The following is a 22,399-nucleotide window of genomic DNA, read 5'->3' as shown; positions in this document are numbered from 1 at the left end:
AATGACTATCTGAAATAATAATGTTGTGTATGTCCCATCATATGTCCATTTAATACATACAGCTATATGTTTCATGTAATGCGTATCATTCCCGCAATGAGTTTATTAACTCCTGGGAGTACAATGCTTTATATAATATACTATATTCTGTATTGTATACTTTTAATAAAAAAAATAAAAATAAAAAAAAAATTGACGTAAATAAAGTAAAAGTTTTGTTTACACAGGAAGAGAAGAAACCCGTTATTCTGGAAGGAAGGAGAATAGAAGACATATTTTTTCTTTAACTGTATTAAATAGAATTTCGCAGCACGACTCTTTTTATGATTGTAATTATCTAACTTAGAGATAGTTGAGCGTATACTTCGAGATGACAAGTTCTGGGAAGAAAAAATGCTTATTAAATTAACTAATTTTTAAATGGATTGCATTCTTGTCGAGCTTATCGATCCTGGAGTCACAAGGTCTATGAATGTTCGTGATGCTCCACATATCTTAGATATTGTATGTAAAGAACGTCAATTTGGAAATCGTCGTTTAGATTTCGACGAAATGCTATTTATTGAATAATTATTTTCGTTTTTTATATAAAATTATTTTTACTATTTCTAACTTATATTATAATAAATGATGGCCTTTATACAAAAAAAGTTGCATCTTATGCTTTTTACATTACATAATTATTTGTTTTGTAACTTTTTGTAAACGATAATAATAAATATTGAAAATGACTGATATTTTATTTATCTTGTCAATATATTCAGATATAATTATAATCAGATATTATGAAAATGATTCGTGATTGAATACCGTATTGCTTTGACATCTGTCAATGAAGAACACGTCGGTTACGAGTCATAAGTTACTGCCTACCGTCTATCAGTATGGTTACAGAAATCTGATAAGAATCATAAAATCATGAGCTCCTTCTGCAATAGGTAACGTTTCTATCGAAATTTACCTAAAACATGCACATTCAACTTAATATTACTATTCACATAGTTTGAAAGACGCCCATTATTAAGCATTTCATGTTCAAACCTTACTCATGGGTACCATCTAGTGGATTTCATAGCTGCTCTGACTTCGAACCGAGTTGACCGCGCTTGGTCAACTCAACGTGTCGTGTTCCCCGTTCAAATTTACTTCATTCCTCCACACCCCGAAACATTATAATATTTGTTTCGATACCGCGGAGCGCAAGTGAAACTTTTTTGGCTTCGCCCACTTAAAGCGCGTTCACGCCCATAACTGATATATTTTTAGGATCTTATTTCGTCTTAACCAACGAACACTTGACTCCGACCAGTCAATTATTGTACAGCCTAGTTTACACGAGCTTGGTGCTTTTCATCAGCACTCGCATTGGTTACTCGCACTTGTGTCCACAAAACAAAAATCATAGTACTAAGCATTAGTAAATCTGACAGGTGCAAGTGAACAGGAAGCCGACTTATTTACTAATAGCGCGTATCCACATCATAATATATATATTTTTTTTAAAAAGAAAGACAAACATTCCCGGGTTACGAATAACCCAACAATGTTTGAAAATCAATCTATGACAATCAATATGCTATGATCTTTTTCACAGAATCGTAGAACAGTGGGAACGGGCTTTCTATGTCGTATAACTCGATAGAAATAGAAACGAAATGTTTAATTAACTTCAACTTTCGTCTAATTCAGTATGGAATCGGCCATAGAATAGAGCAAATGTGTACGCGTATGAATTCTTTTCTATTTTCAAATGTTTCGTTTTAAGTTATGGATCACAGATCAGAGATCAAGATTCTTTTACAAACTTGTGGCTTTCAGAGTCGTGTGAATTATTTTTTTCATAACCGTTTGAACAAATTTTAAAAACCATCTCACTGCGGTAGTAATCTATTCCTAATCCGAACGTATATCTTGCTACTAATAACCTTTTACAAAACAACGTGCAAACCACTAGGCCGCTCGCTGACTGTCAGCAAAGGGAAAGGAATAACAAGCGGGTGCTTGTTATTTCTTTCTCCTTTCCCATTTTCCATTATCCGCACTTTTTCCTCATGTGTTAATACAATACGATACCGAAGCTTGGTAGGTATTTTATTTTTTTCTAAAATTTATCAAAAAAATAAATTATTAACGTCTAACAATACGAAAAATTGTGTAAATATAATTCAGTTTTCTCTCATGTGAAAAAAGTCATCTCCTACCAGTAAAAAAATCCTGTTTTCCTTCTGTTTACAAATAGTACCCACACCTGCTATATATTATATACAGCAATTATTTTGTTGAAGTCTAAATTTACGTCTTGCATTCACATTAATTAAAGCTACTACTTCGTATTGTGCTGAAATTATATGTAATATAATTCAAAGGAATGAATTCGTAGTATCGTGCACGTTGCTTTTTGAATATTTGAAACATTGTTTCGCTAATTGAAGGTAATTAACACGATATAATACAATTTAAGGGAATTCATTAATGAACCAATGAATACAAAGTTGTTTCATATAAATTGGGCGGGAAGGCTCTACTCGGCAACTCGAAGAACAGGCTAATAATAATTGTAGTCACACCAGTAACTTTTAAAGGCTTTTAATAACGTTTTCAGGAGCTCTCGGTCGGAAAATTACAATAAGAACCTTTTAATTAGGTTGTAGGTAAATTTGGGTGGCGAAAATTTTTCGAAGTTGTAATTGAGTAAAACTTTTTACTATGAATCACCGCTGAAGAGTTACTTGTTAAGTTCTTCCGAAATTCCGTGTTAATTTTAAACTTTTTAAGGTGAGTTTGCCTGGTAACTTTACAAAAAATATTGGATAATGAAATAATAACACGAATCCGACAGTGAAATCCACGATAATATTTTTTTATACAGGCGAAGACAATTATTACGAAAATAGGTTTTTCACCATTTTACAGCTGGCATTATAAATTACCATATTTTTGATCTATGGGATTTCCAGGATAACCCAACTATTTTCAGCTAGTTAAGTCATTTCCATCATGAAATGTGGAGCTATAAAACTTTTTTCTATTTCACGTGAAAACATCTTAAAATAAATAGATTAACAAAGCAGTTGCATTGTTGTGGTTTTGTAATAAAAGCATTTGAATAAATTTATTTAAAATGTATTTTTGTTGTTGTTTTGTGAAATACTCGTAACATGAACCAAGGTAGTCGACGGTCTATATTAAGCTTTTGAAATGATCAATTTTACCGTAAAAAAATAATACTCGAAATCGGTTGTTTAAAGTTTTTGTGACTACCGCACAATAGTCCAGTCAGTGGGGAGTTTTACCTTGCAAAAGGTTAGGTAGTAGCGATTTTGACATATGTTGTTAAGATTGGGACTCTAAGGAAAAAAAAAAGTTTTCGACCTTGGGAGGGTCGAGCTCGACCCGCCATCTTGGATTGAAGGTGCCAAAATTTGTTTTTTTCAAAATAATTGTGAAGTGGTCGTTTTTACAACCAAATTGTTGAAGGCAAACTTAAAGACAACTAAATTACCTACATTTTTTGTAGAAAGTTTTTTTTTTGTAAGTCTAATAGGTAATGAGTTACAGTGGCGGAAATGTGAATATTTTTCTAAAAAATGATGAAATTCCCAACTTTGTAATTTTTTTTACATAATAAGGAAGTTGAGTCCATTTTTTTTATTTTTTTTTATCAATGTTCGCATTCAAACTTAAATACTGGTATTTTTTTTTTTTTTTTTAAAGTTTGTTTTCATAGTTAAATTAATTCTCAAAGTTTAAATTTTACTAAGCCCGCCAAAACGAGCGGAATCCGAGCGGTAACAGGCGGGGTGTAGTGTGACGTCATTAGAACTGTGAAAACCACGTCGCTTAAGCATTATGTATGGAAAAAAATTTAATTCTTCAACAAGGAATTCCAGTAATTTTTTTACCAATGTTAACCGTCTATTATAATTGATGTTATTAAAAAAAAAAGAAAATTGATTAAGATTTCATAGTTAAATTAATATTTTAAGTTAGAATATTTGCTTTTCACGCCCGATACGGTACTTGTACGGTATCGCCGTCGCTACTTGTTGACGTTCCCCGCGCGAATTCAGGACCACCGCGCAGAAAAGTAAAGACCAAAAGTAAAATAACGGTTTACAGCCCAGTTCACTGTGAGACTTTTCTGAGCGGCCGGCGGCCTGAAGTGTATCACATGCTTTGTGACATGTATAATAATAAAAACATCTAAGTTATGCAATAAACAACATATTATTATAAAGCACTATACGAATATGTATCTTTAGAAATCCATTTCATATAATAATAATAACAAATACGTACATATATTTGACAAACCCAAATAAACCTTTGGCCTATACACCTCTCTCATCTAAATCGACCATCTCTCATGTAATAGAAAGAGATGCACCATAGGTGTTCCGTTGTACGTACAAGTCACGACACATGTGACGACAGAATTCTTTCGACCAATCGTGGAGCGTATACAGTATATTGCTATTGAATGCTTTTTCAAGAACGTTTAACTAATTGTAAGAATAATAATATAGAAATATATTTATATATTTAGAATCGATATTTTTTGATCTACATGAACATATTTTTTATAAGTCAAAATATTTTTCACTCAACTTCCTTATTATGATAATTTTGTTAACTCATTTCCTCACCACCATGACGTAGAGAACATGGCGCATTTTTTTTATTGTGGTATCCCTAGTAGGTCTACTCCACAGATATACCAGCGATGGTAGATTTCGAAATTATGTTACATTACTATGAATTATGTTACTATAAATTATGTTACTTAATAACAGTCTTCGTCATCATGGGCGAAATTGACGATTTTGAATCACTGGCTCCTATTTCCATGGGGGGGGGGGGGGGGGGGGTTGTTAGAGAAACATAATTCCCCACAAAAAAAAATTCAAAATGAGTGCTCCCCACAAAATATTTGACGCGAAAAATATTATATCAAAAACCGGTGTATTTTTGTTTAAAAAGTAAGTTCAACAGGTTAGATTTTTTCGTCGCTGATTCTCGTTCTGAGTAGCCTAAATAGCGATAAATCGCCTTCGTTGGCAACACTGGTGACCGCGCATTGTTTGTTTTACCGCGGGCCAGCGACACTTTTTCAAATTGGCGGGTTTTTTGAAAATGGTTCACGCGGGCCACTTATAAGTCGTTCGCGGGCCACAATGTGGCCCGCGGGCCTGGGGTTGGGCAGCCTTGATCTAACTCTTTGCCTGTGATACTGAGATTCTGGGCTTCCATTTACAAAATCTCTTCTTCTTCGTCCTCGACATCGATGTGAACCTCTGGCAAATTTCGGCATGTTTGATCATTACAGCACCCACATACAATAGAACACTTCAATCCAGCTTTCCTGCAGCTACATGCAACGCCGCATCCTTTTTTACAATTGCATGAAATAAATTTTAATAAAGTCTCGGTCATTCTTACTGGAACAAGCCCGTTGGTGTTACGTTTCCAGCCCCAGTTTTCTAGATTTTTTTGGATTCCATACCATTTTTGGACTTGATGGTACGTTCTAAATGCATGGTACCATGCAGCGTCGTTCGTTGGTGGCAAAGAGGCGAGATTGAATTTGCTTTTTGTTGTCGACGTTGCGAAACGTTTGTAGAGGACTTCTTCCAAGGTTTCCTTATCCATGTCACCCCCGTACAAAGCAACAAGAAAGCGTGTTCCTGCAACTGCTATGTCTTCTGGTGTTGCATCATGTTGTTTGAAGATTCTTATCATGTCATTGAGTCTTGTGTCGTTTTGCACAAGCAAAAAAATTATTGTTTTTCCTTGGTAGAAGAAGGACGATGTTGTATCGCAGCCGCTAAAGGCATGAAGAAACAGAATATTCTCAGCCGCATCTTTGTATTTCACACTATTCGCTGAATACAGTCTTTCAAAAGTTTTGCCTCTCCCGGGTTCGCGAAGATATATACTACTTTTGAGTGGTGCTAATGCTGTCAGCAGAACTAGGAGATCAACGCCTTCGCCAATAATGAAAACAGCGTCATATGATGAACACAAGGAAATCGCAGTATTGACAATCAACTCATCAGCATCTTCTTCAGCCTGCTTAACTGTAAAATCATCCTGTATAAATTGCTTTGTAAGCATCGAAATCAGACGGACTTTGTTATTTTCATTGATTAAAAATCGTTCTTGTGAAACTTGAACTGACATTGTTTCATCGAAAAGAACATCTGCAGTCATGAGCATCCAGGCAACGTCCTGTAACCAGGACTCAATCAGTGTTGCCAAGTCAGCTGTAGACTAGGATCCCACTATAACAAATCAACGTCATCGAGCACACGGATGATGATATATAAGTATATTGTAACGTAGAAATACGTTAAAATGATATTGTGTAATATGTTCGTACAAAATTTATCAAGAAAACTGGAGTTTTATAATTTTTTGTCAATATTTTCTTCTTTCAACCGCTGTAACTCGTTACCTATTAGACTTACAAAAAAAAACTTTTAATAAAAAATGTAGGTAATTTAGTTGTCTTTAAGTTTTCTTTAAACAATTTGGTTGTAAAATCAACCACTTCATAATTATTTTGAAAAAACCAAATTTTGGCACCTTCAATCCAAGATGGCGGGTCGAGCTCGACCCCCCCAAGGTCGAAAACTTTTTTTTTTCTTTAGAGTCCCAATCTTAACAACATATGTGAAAATCGCTACTACCTAACCTTTTGCAAGGTGGAGCCCTTTTTTATCCCCCACTGACTGGACTACAAGGGTCCCAACTGCTTCCTACAGTGAGACTATGGCATGCAGAATTGAGTTATGTTGTGAGGCTTTTTTTTATATTAACTCCACACAGGAGGCCCTGAAGAAAATAATTTCCCTCAGGGCCTATGTCATCTTTGGGGATGCTGTGTGGAGGGTCTTTTTGTGGAGAGGAAGGAGTGAACATGGGTCTTGAAGAGTCCCATGTTGTAGGAGGGAGGAAACACAGAGGCCGGCAGTTCGTTCCACAGCCGAGCTGTTGAACTTAAGAACGAATCGTAGAAGCGACCCGTTCTCATGTGACAAGCGTCAACTGTGTACAAATGTTGGGCGCGCGTTTGGCGTGTATCCCGACTACGCACCGGTGCCGAAGGGATCAATGACGCTAGTTCCTCAGAGCATCTTCCATTGTAATATCGATAGAACAAGGACAGCATACCTACCTGACGCCTGTGCTCTAAAGATTGCAGTCCGTTTGTTAAGATTGGGGAATCTATCAAAGGGACCGCCCGTTTTTGAACAGAGTCAAGGGTTTTTTTCAGGTATTTAGGGGCTCCGGACCATAGATGGCTGTTGGGTATATGGAGGAAAAGAAGACCGGGGAGAGAAAAGTAGAGAAATGCCTGGCAATTCAGATCTGGTAACCAAATAAGGCGAAGGCTATCTCGAACAATGGTGGTCTTTCACCAAGGCAATTCTGAGAGAAAATAGACGTCCACCACACTCCCGAATGTGTCGTATACATATTATTTCATATTGAAATGTGGATACGAACCCGTGATTCGAACCCGCAATTCGAACCCGCGATTCGTAGTCGGGGACCCTGTCCCTCGACCAAGTAGGCCGTCAAGATAATGCAATTGAATAAAATCGCACTAATGAATAGCACTATTCACAATTTATAAACCATATCACATGGCAAAATAGTTGAAAAGGAAAGCATAAGTTTCGAGAACAATCCGGTTCATATGAAATAATTTGAAAACAATAACAGGGATAAGCCCCAACTCAGTTAGTGCTGACAGATTGCCATGAATGTGATGCTTTTATTATTCCATGAAACACGATTCAACCCTGAGGACATCCAGTTCTCTCTTTCTCTCGCCCCGTCCGTTGATTGACTAGAGAGTCTCTTTGCCCGTGTACGAGTACTTTGCGAATATGCGTGTATCAATTCAGAGATCGTCGGTGTGCGGCAATACACGAGGAATGTAATTTGTATCAATTGGGGATGCGTGTACAGTGTACACTGTTCACTGTACATGTAGACACTTCAAATCTTGAAGCGTATTTTATAATACTCCAGCTCAATATGCGTCAACACATTCAAATGTACGATTTAAATCAACTTTCTGTTTGGGATACATTAACTCAAATTTTGATAGTATATTTTTTTTATGGCAACTGGGACGTGTTAATAAAATAGATATTCCCGAATTGCTATCCATCATTGGTTTAAATGTTCCAACGAGGCGTACCAGGCACACTACACTTTTTCATATTGAAGCCAACAATACCAATGCAGCAATCAACTCAGTAATTATTCGCGCAATCACAACTTACACCCACTACGAAAAATTACTATATTTAGATATCTTTCTAACATACAAAACTAACTTATTAAATTTCTTAGCGTGACATATTTCAAAAAAACTTTCACTTCATTTTTAAAAACTTATATGTATCAACAGTCTATTACAATTCGTGAGCTTATTATAATTCTTGATTTCAATGTATTTATTTTTTCCCTCCACACACTTTCTTCCTTTTATAACTATTACCCACTTATACATAAATTTAAACTTGATCTTAACCTAAAATCATTAGTTTTCAGAACAATCTCAGGTGAAATTACATAATGAAATTTTATGAACATACGTAATAAGTACTACAACTATGTAATAATGAAAAATATCCTTGACTGTTTCTTATTGTACTGTGTATGTCTTAATAAAAAAATAAATATTATAATACAGGGTGTCCGGGGGTAAAGTCTGTTAATTTCGGAGGTGATTCTAGATGATGGTAGAAGTAAAAAAGATAAATAATTTTTTTCGAAATTCTAATGTTTATTTTCCCAATTTTTTCTGATCTGGAGCGAGCGAACTCCAAAGGAATTACTAAACAGTGTTTTTAGTTAAGTAAAGGAGAAGGTACAATCGGACCCAAATGTGTTTTAAATATTCCAATCATTATATTGCGTTAACACTTAGCACTTCATACCAGTTTTATTTCACAGACAAATTACTAACATGCTTGGAATTCAGTTCAGTCAGGAAAACTAGTATTTATTCTTAAGAGTCCTTCGGTTTGTGTTAGTAATACAATAAACTTAATCGTGTTAGTTTTCACTTCTATTTCGACATGAATGAATCCTTCAGACTTCTCAAATGCTGTTTACTTTTAAATTCTTGCAAACATTACGCAATGTTCTCTCATAAAATTATCCCTGGGTGTTAGGAAAACGGCGAGAAGTTTAATTTCTGACTCGGGGGTGAGGCTTACTTTTGAAATTTACCTGCATTTTGTAAAATAAATATTTCTTTAGATTGTTTGAACAGTTCGTCGAAAATTAATATTGTCATTAGTTGTTACTTTGTTATTAAAAGAAGTTCAATAATTAAATTATATACATTTATTTCAGTAGCTAGACAACCCACCGTGGTAGTCCAAATGTTCGAATAAACCCAGATGTATCTATTAAAGAGAACGTACCTAATATGTGTTTTAAAATGGCTAATCGTAATAAGTTTCGTTAGACGATGATTTTTTTATCGGAATCAAAAAGTGTGGTTATTAATTACATATTTATACATCGCGATTAAGGTGGTAGGAAATGAGAAACTAAGGTCATTCGTGTATGTGTTGAGATTCAGTACTCCAGGCTTCGGGTGAGTGAGAACAAAACTAGCAGGTTTTGGTGAGAGGCATATAATGGCACAAATACATTTGCGAGCTTAGCCTCGAATTGTGGGAAAGGAACGAAGCAACAGCAAATGGCATGAAACGCCGCTTGCGATTGCTTTGCCGCTTTCCCATTATTCAAGGTTTGGCTCGCGTTTCGGCTGGCAAATAATATTTTATATGTTAAAAAATATATGTGTCATCACTTGTACCAATAAAATTATACTATAAAATATTTTTTAACCAGTAGCAATTATTAGTTGGCACAACTCTAAGCCTATGTTAACTAAGACAGCGCAAACGACAAAATTAACTGAAGGATTTGCCAAATCCTACTAAATATATATCATGTAATAACAATAATAACATGGCATTTATATAGCGCAGTTTAGTGTCATTTCACTTCAAGCCTTATTTTGTGGGAACCAACTTGGTACACACATAATGTCATATAAAAAAGAAAATCAATTTATGTGTACCTTTGACATTTCAGCTTTAGATGTCCTCAGAGGCCCGGGTTGGTAAGGGGGAGGGGGAAGGGGAGAGGGAAGTTCATTTCGTGGGATTAATAATAATAATTACGGGTATCATTCATTTAAATTAAATTGTTTCCTGCGGTCTTTTTATCAGACAGAAATTCCCCTTTGAATTGAAAAAGCGATTTACGCGGGTTATTATAAATTTAGATGTTTTAAGAATTTCTTTGGTTAAATAGAATTTTTTTTTAAGTTTTGTTACTTTGTGTCAGTATAAGATCTAAAAAATACTCTGGATTTTTAGTAGTTACCCGAACAACAAATACATATACTATTATGATTCTGCCTATTATGTATATCTAAAATTTCAGCATTTTTATTTATAATAATAATAATAATTTATAATAATAATAATAATAATTTTATAAAATATATTATGATAAAACTATACTAACAGACCGAGCGATTAGTCATAATAGACCCGATATAGTTTTACATGACAAAATTAAAAAAATAACTTATATCATTGATGTCGCTATTCCAAATTCCTGTAACATTCAAAAATCTGTTAATGAAAAAATTAGAAAATACACAGATTTAGGAAACGAAATAAAAAGAATTTGGCATTCTCAGACTATAAAAATATTACCATTCGTTATTTCGGCTACTGGCATTATACCTAGCTCTCTCATTAAAAATTTAGGCGTATTAGATCTATCAAAAAATTTATATATAAAGATGCAAAAGTCGGTCATTTTGAATACATGTAGGATAACGAAAGATTTTTTAAATATTTATGTTGAGGGATCAGTAGGATTTATAGGCCCTGTTAGAAGTACTACCGAGCCGAACCCTCTGATATGAAAATATCTGGAGACGGTGAATTTTTTTTTTCCCATTTGATCTCTGGTGAGTTGACGTGTTGTTGTTCTTGTATTGTTTTGTATTTATTTTGCTTATATAATGCACTTACATAATGTTGATTGACTAGATGATCATTTGTGGAAAAGTGAGTGGAAGGGTTAAGTTTTTCCTTTGGGGAAGATTTAACCCGGACAACTAAATCGGAAGTTTAAAAGAAAAAATATGTATTTTATATATATATATATATATATATATATATAAAATATGTATGTATTTATATGTATTTTATATATATATATATATATATATATAAAGTATGTATGTATTTATATGTATTTTATATATATATATATATATAACCAATTACAAATAATACAAAACAAAACGAACCTTTATCTGTCCAACTGGGAAGGATTCCAGTTTCAGGACAGCCAAATTGTATATTTAGTACATAATATTCTTACAATAGAATGGCGATGCTGTCAAAACAAATTTTGAGAACATTGTTGATTGCATTCGAAGTGACAGGATGGTTTCTTTATTGAGAATCGCAAACATGTAATTTGTTACCAGGGTCAATTTGGATATCATTTGTACATGTTTTTGTGTAAAAGCGTAAATGTTAATGATATTTGAACATACGAAAAGTTTTTACAGTAATTCAATAAAATTTCCAGTGTATTCTTCTTGATAATATGCAAAAAAAAATTTTTTTACTTTAAGTAAAATTTTCTTTTCTAAAGTCAAATAAGAAGTTAGAAATATGCTGTTGCATACGTGCTGGTACTTTTTTGAGCCGACCCTGTCCGTGATGATAAAAGTGAAAAAACAAATTATTTGCTAGGTTAAAGAAATTTAAAAATTAAAAATATTTCGGATATAACAAAAAGCTTGCTCCGGAATATTTTTCTAACATTTATTCGATATTTTTCTTTCAGATATTCCTATCCTAATAATATAAAGATGATTTGAATTATTCTATCTGATTCAGACGACGGTTTTGGATAAAAAAAACGATGTAGCAATTTTCGTTCTGCGAAATACATGAAATAATGTTGACACGACCTATAACACAACAAATGATCGAGATATATGGTGTACAGCTCTGTTTTATGATATATGAACGACTTAATCAATATATTATCATATCACTCAAGTGATTTGATTAGATTGATAACCAACTAGGTATTTGAATGTTCTTATTTTAAAATATTATTGAAACAGAAATATACGACAATTCACAAAATAAAGTTATAATAGTACCAGACTATTTGAAATATACAACACTTGTGATATTTGCTCTATTATTATGTATTTATAAAGTAAGATCACATTGTTGTGATCTCTAATATACAAACTTCTTAATATAAATTCTCGGGCGCTCTTCGGGGCTGCCGGCTGCTTTTTGGAAGCGCTCCGAGTTTATTTTTGAAATCCCGGGAAGTCCTCAATTTTCCAGGTGTAAATTTAGCATAAAATAACCGCATTAAGTTTTAGTTTACGTGTATAAAAGTAAAATAATTTTTCTGTAGCCCCTTCGGGCTTAATTCAAGTTTTAATATAAAGTTTTACATATTTTTAGTTCAAATCTGCCACGTTATCCAAAAAGTGCACAGTGAAAGGCAAAACATCGGTCGTCGGTTTTAAATGCTTACCACATGTGCACGGTGATAGACTAGTGAACAGTTTCAAGTGCGTGTAAGTGATTTATGAGGGTATCCTTTGGGCTATGATGGTTGTAAACAATGTCGGATATGACCGGGCCACACTACTCAGACTTAGGGTGGGTTTTTTCATTTACCGTTACTTTTAGCTGTACAGTTTGCAGTTACTTTAGCAGTGCAGTTGACATTTACGGCAAAATGAGTTTTTTCACGACGCCAACTGCGAAAGTAAAGGTAAACAGGGATGACAGCATGATAACTAATCTAATTCCCACATTTTCGTATTGGGAACTGTTCATATATTTTTTCATGTGGCAACACACACACAACAAATGTCAACATTCCGTGAATTGCATTGTCTGTAGCCGCGTCGCTTGTGTTTTGTTTGTAAATTTTGCGATAATAATGAGTGTGGTTAGCGAAAAGTAAGTAAAAATTCAATTATATCAGTATTAATAGTTATTTTTCAATACATAACTAATGTATACATCTTTGCAGCGAACGTGGAAACAATTTTTCGGCGAGGGAGATAGACTTGCTAAAAAACTTAATTCAAAAATATGGATCCGTAATTTTGTGTAAAAGGACTGACGAATTGGGCTCACATGACAAGGAAAAAGCCTGGATCACGTTGACAAGTGAGTTTAATGCGTCAACAAACATATTACGGACAACAAAACAGTTGAAATATAAGTGGGAGTATATAAAGCGTGTTGCTAGAAAGGTATTACAATCACTAATCATTTGATATTATCACTCATTTATTCATGATGATTTCACTTGTTTATTATTGAAAAAATGTATGTTTTGTATATTTTAGGAAGCTGGAAAGCAAAGGCAGTCTCGGCAACAAACAGGCGGTGGACCTCCCCTTCCGCCAATGTCGGACACTTCGGAGTGGGTGTCTAGCATTATGAAGGAATCCATTGTGGGGATTTCTTCAAAATACGATGGAGATTGTAAGTTGTTATATTCCAAATGTATAGGTTGATGAAGTGGTGTGGGTACACTCATGTGTCAATTATCTCTTGCCACGGTGCGGTGGTGGTGATGAATACTGTTGTCTCATTATGTCATATATTGTTATACGGTTATTTTTATATAAAGTTTAACTTTCAACAAAAGTTATGTCTGAAAAAAATAAGCCGGTATGGTTTTTATATAAATATTAATTATCTTTTCAGCCACATCAAAGAACGTCAATACATTAAATCCAGAAAAGTTATTAATAGTACAGGAGCTCATGGGTTCAGGTAATACATTTTCTCATTTAATGTATGTTAAAAAATATGTACGTATTATAGATATGTTCTGTAAATGCTTGAGGTCCCTATGGCCAAGCAGATACACATTTGATTTAGTTACCCACAAATTGCAATCTACAATTAGCAACTATCCCGTTAAAGACTTGCTCCCAATAACTGTCATAATTTCTTTAACCAGGAAACTATTTCTCCGCCAGATTGCATAATACATGAGTACCTACATAGTTATTATTTGATTTCAGAAGTGAATCCTGGGATGGATGGTCAGCAGCTCTTTACGATAGATGTGGACCAGACAGATAACACAAACCAAGAAGGTATAGCTGAAACTCCTCGGAGAAGTAAGTGGAAACATTAATCGATAAAAATTTGAATTGATTTATGAATCCAATAAATAAAATAGGAACGTTTATTCTTGTTGCAGATATTCCCAAAAGGTTGCAAAAAAAAACACCCCCGAAACAGACAAGCCTGTCTGTATGCACATCTTTAATCCAGTTGAAGGAGGAAAAAATAAAAATGGAGCTAGAAGTGTTAGAATTTGAAAAAAAGAAAAAGAAATTTAAATGGAAAATTTAGAATTTGAAAAAAAGAAAAGGATAGTAGAAATTGAAGATTTGGAAAAGTAAAGGAAACTAGAAACTGAAAATTTAGAATTCGAAAAAAAGAAAAAGATGTTAGAAATACTTATTTTAGAAAAACAATTAAATAGTTAATCTGGAGCATGTTTTTTTCTATTTCCAAATTTTCCATTTCAGCAGCATGTTTGATCGTCTCTTTCACATTGAATAATATACACTTTTGAAAGAATACATACTTACTTTTTTTTAAATTTAAAATGGGTATCCTGTCAAATTTGTTGAATATTTTATTTAGTTTCTATATTATTAATTACATTTGTAGGGTATATGTGAAATATATATACATAAAAACGACGCCGATTGTTGAAGTCCTCCTCACTAGGAGATCCTGTTCTGAGGGGGACTATGTATGTTTGAATATGTTTTCAAGGACTATGTTGTTGTTTTGAATATGCTAGAGAGGTCTTCTTCCGATATTACTTTGATTTGATTTCCTTAACGTAGTTCTTTATAGTTTTATTTTGTTTGATGCTAAGTGGGAGTTTGTTCATCCAAACATAAGTTAAACAATAACAATATTTCTATAAACTATACAACCAAAATTCACACATCTTCGGATCTACCGGATCTGCCCTGATGATGGACACTGCAACGCTGTCCGAAACGTCGGCTAAAGAAGGAGTTAGCGCAACACGGCATAACACCCCAAAAACAAACAACAAAAATAACAATATTACTCACTTTCAGTGTTTTGCTGATTCAGCATAAAAATAAACTTTTTTTTTTAAATGTACCTACACTTTTTTTCCTTTTCAATGTTGTCTGAAAGGCAATTATATATGTTGCCCCCCCCTATAGTGAGTATGTATGGTTTTTAAGTGTGTGTACTTGGACGTTTTATTGAATTCTGTATTTGAATGTATGAATTTATTTTGTATTATATTCATAATATAATTTTCTTAAAGTTTTTGTTTCCATATGTATTTTTTTGTGGACTTTCTGGGTTTGAAGTTAAATAGCTTTTTGATTACTTTGTTTGGTGATTGTTACCCGTTTGTAGTTCATTTATACAGGGTGTATCGGCACTAACCCGACAAACTTTAACCAGCTATTCCTTAGCACATTTGGAGTAAAAAATGTTATGTGCACTTTGCTGTCCGGTTACGTTTTTTTTTAATAAAAAATTAATTAAACATATTTTCACCACATGTCACCACTGTTTTATTTTTTGTCAAAGTTTGAAAGCAACATCGCAACTTAACTCGCGTATCGCTGCGAACGAAGCCCGTATTACATAATCCAGTACCAGAAAATAAATATTTTATTTAACAATAAATGATTATTCACATTTTTCGTATGTGAATCACTGATTATCTTCTTGTATTGTACACATCAGTTTTATTTTTGTAACTAAATTGTTTCACCTCTGGAATGCTCTGGTTTCACCTCTTACGCGTTTCACGTATTAAATAGTCTAATTTTGAAACTAAGAAACTAATTAGTAGATTTCCTGAATTTATAATCGAAGTCCAATAATTCTGAGCACTTTTAAAAACAATTTTCCTCACTTAGGTATTTATCAATAATAATAATTGGATTATTTGAACAGCGCCGTTGTTTTTTAAATCACCGTAAGTGCTCTGTCAAAATGTTACTTGCTAGGCTATCCTACAACGTATATTTTTAATAAATTTAGTTATTTACAACTTCGCGGAATGTTATTTATGAATATTATTGCTTATTGCCTTCCAGAATTACCGGAATATAACGAGCAGCTTGACACACTTAAGTTTATTTCCACTAATTTAAAGGTACAAAGAATGTATAGTTTTAAAAACAATCCCGATGAATCAAAAAACGGTTCATATAAAACTGCTGCGCAACACACTCACACAAAGGAAAGCACTCACACAAACGTCATGACTGCATTGGATTGACCACCTGCAAATGAATGCTGCCAGATTGCTAATTGATTTACATAATAATTATTAAATTTTATTTAAAATATCGCAAATTTTTAAAAAAATCGACAATAAATTACAACTATAATTTTAAAAAATTTTCTTAACCCCACGCTTTTTCGTAATTGATTAATTAATTCAGAATTTAAATAAAATAAAATACTTTTTTGTTTTAAAACCACGATATTTATTAATTTAAGAACCGACCGGTTTCGCTTTACTTAAGCATCATCAGGGTACAAATTAATACAGTATTAATTTTTACCCTGATGATGCTTAAGTAAAGCGAAACCGGTCGGTTCTTAAATTAATAAATATCGTGGTTTTAAAACAAAAAAGTATTTTATTTTATTAAATATGTCAAACCACAAAGTGATTGCTTTCTACAATAATATCAGAATTTAAACGTTGCTTGAAATGACTAGCCGTATTTGGTGACCAGATCTGAATATCCAGGTTTAGAATTTAAACAATGCTTGAAATAACTAGCCGTATTTGGTGACCAGATCTGAATATCCAGGTTTAGAATTTAAACAATGCTTGAAATAACTAGCCGTATTTGGTGACCAGATCTGAATATCCAGGTTTAGAATTTAAACAATGCTTGAAATAACTAGCCGTATTTGGTGACCAGATCTGAATATCCAGGTTCAGAATTTAAACAATGCTTGAAATAACTAGCCGTATTTGGTGACCAGATCTGAATATCCAGGTTTAGAATTTAAACAATGCTTGAAATAACTAGCCGTATTTGGTGACCAGATCTGAATATCCAGGTTTAGAATTTAAACAATGCTTGAAATAACTAGCCGTATTTGGTGACCAGATCTGAATATCCAGGTTCAGAATTTAAACGTTGCTTGAAATGACTAGCCGTATTTGGTGACCAGATCTGAATATCCAGGTACTTCCTCACCTTCCACTCCTTCCCTTAGCCATAAAACTTTCCCCAATTCAACATAAAAATTGTGTAGATATATCGGATGTAATGAAATGCATGATAATTAGACCCCAAAATACTTAATTATTCAGGGAAATAAACCCCTGAGTCATCAGTTGGAAATACCAACGACATTAAGTGAAATTTTAAACAATGCAATAATAGGAATTAGCAAATAATAATTTACGACAATTTACTCGGAAATCAATAAAGCCAGGATAATAAAAATAGGAAGTTATCACTTACTTCGTCTGTAAGTGGCTTCACCACAGTTTGATAATGCAGTCAGAAGGTGAAACAGCTGTCACGCGTAATAATAATTACAACTAGCAGAACTTGTTTATAAACACATTTTTTTTATAAATTTAATAATAAGACTGTTAAAAATTTTAAAAAATCTCTAAATTGAAATGGAGGTCTACAAACTAAACTTAAAATCAAATAAATTTATTGCGAAGGTTCAAAGTACTGTACTGTAATATTATATTTAATAATACTTGGAAATATTTTAATAAATTTTTACATGTTTAATTATTTTTTGAAGTCAGATTAAAGCGATTAAAAAACCCACCTGGCAATTCTTATTCGAGTTTCGTTGTATACTTACGTATTGGCGCACTTTACAATCACAATGGTATGGCATCATTCGTCTCATTTTTAACTATTATTATTTAGTGTGTAGGAAAGAGCGAAGATGGTTTTCGACACACTTGCTTATAAAAGCCCACACGGGACTTGAGACAGAATACGTGTGAAAGAGATGACAGTAGCGCGGCGTTGCCAAGTACTTTACCCCTATACTGGGGGCAGTAACGGAGTGTGGAAATTTTATTTATTTTTTGTTTTTAAAAGAAAAAAAATGTTACCGGACAGCAAAGTGCCCATAACATTTTTTACTCCAAATGTGCTAAGGAATAGCTGGTTAAAGTTTGTCGGGTACGTGCCGATACACCCTGTATATGTTTCATATGCGTTTCTCCAGATTTAAAAGTAATTTATGTATTAGTTTTAACTATGTATATTTTCATTAATAAGGAGCATTAATAAATTATAAACATATAATTGTTACTTAAAGATAATAATTTTCCTACATAAGTCCTACAACTTCTTAAATAAAAATTATATTTTTGAAAAAGTCCATCATTTCAATTCCTTGTTTATTCCATATCATGTGCACACTGCACATGAGTTACAAGTTGATTCATATTGTGTCTCTGGCAGCCAACCTGAAACAAAATTATATATACATACATACACAATACACACCATTTCCCTCTTGGGGTAGGCAGAGAGGACAGCTCTACACAAATGCCCATATAAACCTCCCTTGCTTCCTCCACATTTATACATCTCTATATCCAACTTCTTCTCCAATTTCTAATGAGTTTATGTAAATGAAAACCTGCAAAGGGTCTATTGATGGAAAACTGTAAGAAAGTAGTTATCTATGTATATAAATATTATGGATACAAGGAATAAATACTTAGTGGTCAAAATAGGAATGAATGAGTGCTTCCCTAGCATTGCTTCCAGAGGTGGTGGGCGCACCGCTGCCACCGCCTTCATTGTTATCCATTCGGAATCTGTCGAGATCAACATACATTTCCGGATCTACCTCAGGAATGTTCTTTTTTAAACAAATATTGTGTAAAACTGCGGTGGCAAGTATGACACTTTCGATTCTGTTTTGATTTAATCTTAAATTGGTCGCAATACAGGGAAAACGTCTCTTCCAGACACCATGCTTGGTGTAACTATAAGTGACCAGCTCAGGTACGGGGGCTCCATCGAAGCTAGAGTAAAGTTGGCCTCTCAGAAGCTGGGCGTACTGTACAGGGCCCGCAGATACTTTAATAGTACACAACTGCTCACCCTGTACAAATCGCAAGTGCGCCCTACTGTCGAATTTGGCAGCCATCTCTGGTCTGGAGCCCCAAAATACCTGAAAAAAACCCTTGACTCTGTGCAGAAACGGGCGGTCCGTTTGATAGATTCCCCAATCTTAACAAACGGACTGCAATCTTTAGAGCACAGGCATCAGGTAGGTATGCTGTCCTTGTTCTATCGGTATTACAATGGAAGATGCTCTGAGGAACTAGCGTCATTGATCCCTTCGGCACCGGTGCGTAGTCGGGATACACGCCAAACGCGCGCCCAACATTTGTACACAGTTGACACTTGTCACATGAGAACGGGTCGCTTCTATGATTCGTTCTTAAGTTCAACAGCTCGGCTGTGGAACGAACTGCCGGCCTCTGTGTTTCCTCCCTCCTACAACATGGGACTCTTCAAGACCCATGTTCACTCCTTCCTCTCCACAAAAAGACCCTCCACACAGCATCCCCAAAGATGACATAGGCCCTGAGGGAAATTATTTTCTTCAGGGCCTCCTGTGTGGAGTAAATATAAAAAAAAAAAAAAACCATACGAACGCTCTACTGGATTTCTGGTGCGAATATGGCATCTATTGTATAGTTCCTGCCCTGGTGTAATTGGATTCCTAAGAGGTGTTAAAAGGTAGCGCTGCACGCCATAACCCCCATCTCCCAAAATTACGTTGCTTCCAAAATCTCCATTCTCCAACCTGCCTTTAATGTTGCTAGCATTAAAAATGGTGCTGTCATGGCTAGCTCCTGGCCATCTACATACAATATCCAAAATTAGTAGATCAGCATTACAAATTGTTTGGACATTGTATGAGAAATAACCTTTACGGTTTCTGTATAACTCCGCAGTATTTCCACCTGAAATTATAAAATATTGTAGTATATTCCAATTGCATAAATATATGCGAAAACCAAATATTACTGTTTTGTCTCATTTACATTTATACATACTCATCTATTTTTCTGACTCCTGACATGGCCCGACTTAAGTATCTGATTCACTTGATCGTGCCACGTCTTCCTCGGGCATTCCAGACTTCTTTCACCATTCACATTTGCGTCATATGTTCTCCTTTCCTTTATTTTCCTTCTTTCTTCATTCATTCGCTCTGCATGCCCAAACCATCTGAGGGCCCTTTCTTAATCTTACTTATTACAGTTAAATAAAAACACGAAAAGCTTATTTACCTGGAGATGTTATTGGTACATGGGTACAATCGATGGCTCCTATAACATTTGGGAATTTGGCCAATCTATGAAACTTTCTGTTATTCTCTAACATTCCAGCGTCACTTCTGGGCATTGATATAAAGTTTTTATTGAGTGACGCTATCGCCTTTGACACATTGAAAATTATTTTACATACTGTACTTTTGTGTACATTTGCAATGTCCCCAAGTACTCTTTGCATTGAACCAGTTGCATAAAACCGCAAAGCCAGTAACAACTGTTCAGATGGTTTGACAGCATTATTCCTAAGGAGAGAAAGAAAGTCATTATCATTCTATTTACGTGATGTAATTTGAATAAATTGTTGTAAAAATGTTTGTAATTTCATTTTATTAACCATTACTTACATATCGGTGGGAGTACATATCATATCTGCGATTAATGTAGTTAAAAGTCGAGCAGTTTCCTTATTGACACGAAATCGGCAAATAAAATCATGATCTTCCATTAGATACATGTTCCGACGTATATTATGTCGCTTAACACGTCGCGTCATATTCATTACAACTTCATCATCAGAACTTGAAGAACTGTCACTTGTTGCAAACATTTTGTTAAGTAATATTGGTAATATATAATAGCAAATACCGCCAAATAGCTACAACAAAAAATAACCTCTAAACTCTTGAACTGTCACTTCGGCAATGGCAGCCATTTTTTACTTTACAATTAGCATTTACAGCACGGTTGCCTAGCTGTAAGATTGTAGGTAAAAGTAAACGGTAAATGTCAAATGAAAAAACTCATTTCTATGACTTTTACTGTTTACTTTTACAATTAGCATTGCATTTAGCATTCTCGGTAAATGAAAAAACCCACCCTTAATAGTGAAAGTGTCTATTTGGACCCTGCAATAGCTGCAAAGATATCGCTGTATAACCTTGGACGCGTTATTACTAAAACAACTACCCGTAAAATGAGGTTTCGTGGTTGCAGAGCTGGACGCAGTAGGAAAATACATCTGGAACACAGCATCGAAATAGTTACGTCACCGCTAACAGAAGAACAGGGAAAAGTAGCAACTCAAATTCTCCCGAATCCGGAGAGAGAATATAACACAGTTAATGCTTGTATACAACGGCATGCCAACTTTAAGAGCCGTCAACTAGGTATAGGATCCTGGAATGTTAGATCTCTCAATAACAAGATAGAGGAAGTAGGGGAGGTTTTCAACGAACAGAATCTTCATGTCCTGGCCATAACTGAGACTTGGAACGAAAATAGTGACTCTTTTTCAATAAAGAGACTCCGAGCTTTAGGTTATGTCGTGCTAGAAGAAGCCCGACCGAAAGCAACAATTTCTCGGGATGACAACATCGCTAGCGTAAATCACGGGGGTATCGTGATTTTAGGTCGCCAGGGCTTGCGTTTAACAAGGGTGTCAATTGGTGCATACCGAACCTTTGAGCACTTGGGATGCCGAGTTTCGTCTGCAGGAGCATCATTCATTTTATGTACCCTATACCGGCCTGGTTCAAAACAAATCACTTTGGACTTTTTTAATGAATTTTCGTGTTTTCTCGAGCGGGTTGTGGGACTTTCCGATAATATTTTCATAACAGGCGACATTAACATTCACTTAGAGCGTCTAGAATCACCAAATACTCTTAAATTCACTGATTTATTAGACTGCTTCGGATGCCGTCAATGGGTTAATTCCCCAACTCACAATGCTGGCGGAACTTTGGACATTTTTATCTCAAAGTCAAGCGGTCCGTTTCTGGTAGCGGATAGTGTGGATGTAGGACTATCAAACCATCGACTTATTCGCTCAGAAATCGATTTTAACCCACCGAAAATTCCTTACGTTACTATCACATCAAGAGCATGGCGCGGTTTTAACTTTGACGACTTCCTGTCAGAACTAAAAGCTTCTCCGCTCTGTACACATAGC

At 34.5% G+C, this 22,399-nt stretch overlaps 1 protein-coding gene and 1 long non-coding RNA gene across 2 annotated transcripts in view; one reads left to right on the top strand and one right to left on the bottom strand.

Moving 5' to 3' along the window:
• Positions 1–12,430: 12,430 nt before the first annotated feature.
• The window catches only part of LOC149412196 (periodic tryptophan protein 2 homolog), a 201,990-nt gene continuing 192,021 nt past the window's right edge, over positions 12,431–22,399 (top strand). The window contains exon 1 of the mRNA XM_089645684.1: positions 12,431–12,761. Within this exon, the coding sequence (XP_089501810.1) occupies positions 12,708–12,761 (54 nt within the window). The 5' untranslated portion in view covers positions 12,431–12,707. The remainder of the gene's footprint in view (positions 12,762–22,399) is intronic.
• LOC149412199 (uncharacterized) lies at positions 19,820–21,317 on the bottom strand. Its single transcript, XR_016304579.1, has 3 exons — positions 20,853–21,317; positions 20,464–20,750; positions 19,820–20,133 (listed from the first exon to the last, which is right to left on the bottom strand). It is a non-coding gene; the product is annotated as an uncharacterized LOC149412199 (long non-coding RNA).

Source organism: Hesperophylax consimilis, chromosome 23 (genome assembly GCF_061612785.1).
Source record: "Hesperophylax consimilis isolate HC1 chromosome 23, BYU_Hcon_1.0, whole genome shotgun sequence".
Taxonomy (NCBI): Eukaryota; Metazoa; Arthropoda; class Insecta; order Trichoptera; family Limnephilidae; genus Hesperophylax; species Hesperophylax consimilis.
This window is presented reverse-complemented; position numbering and strand designations above follow the sequence as displayed.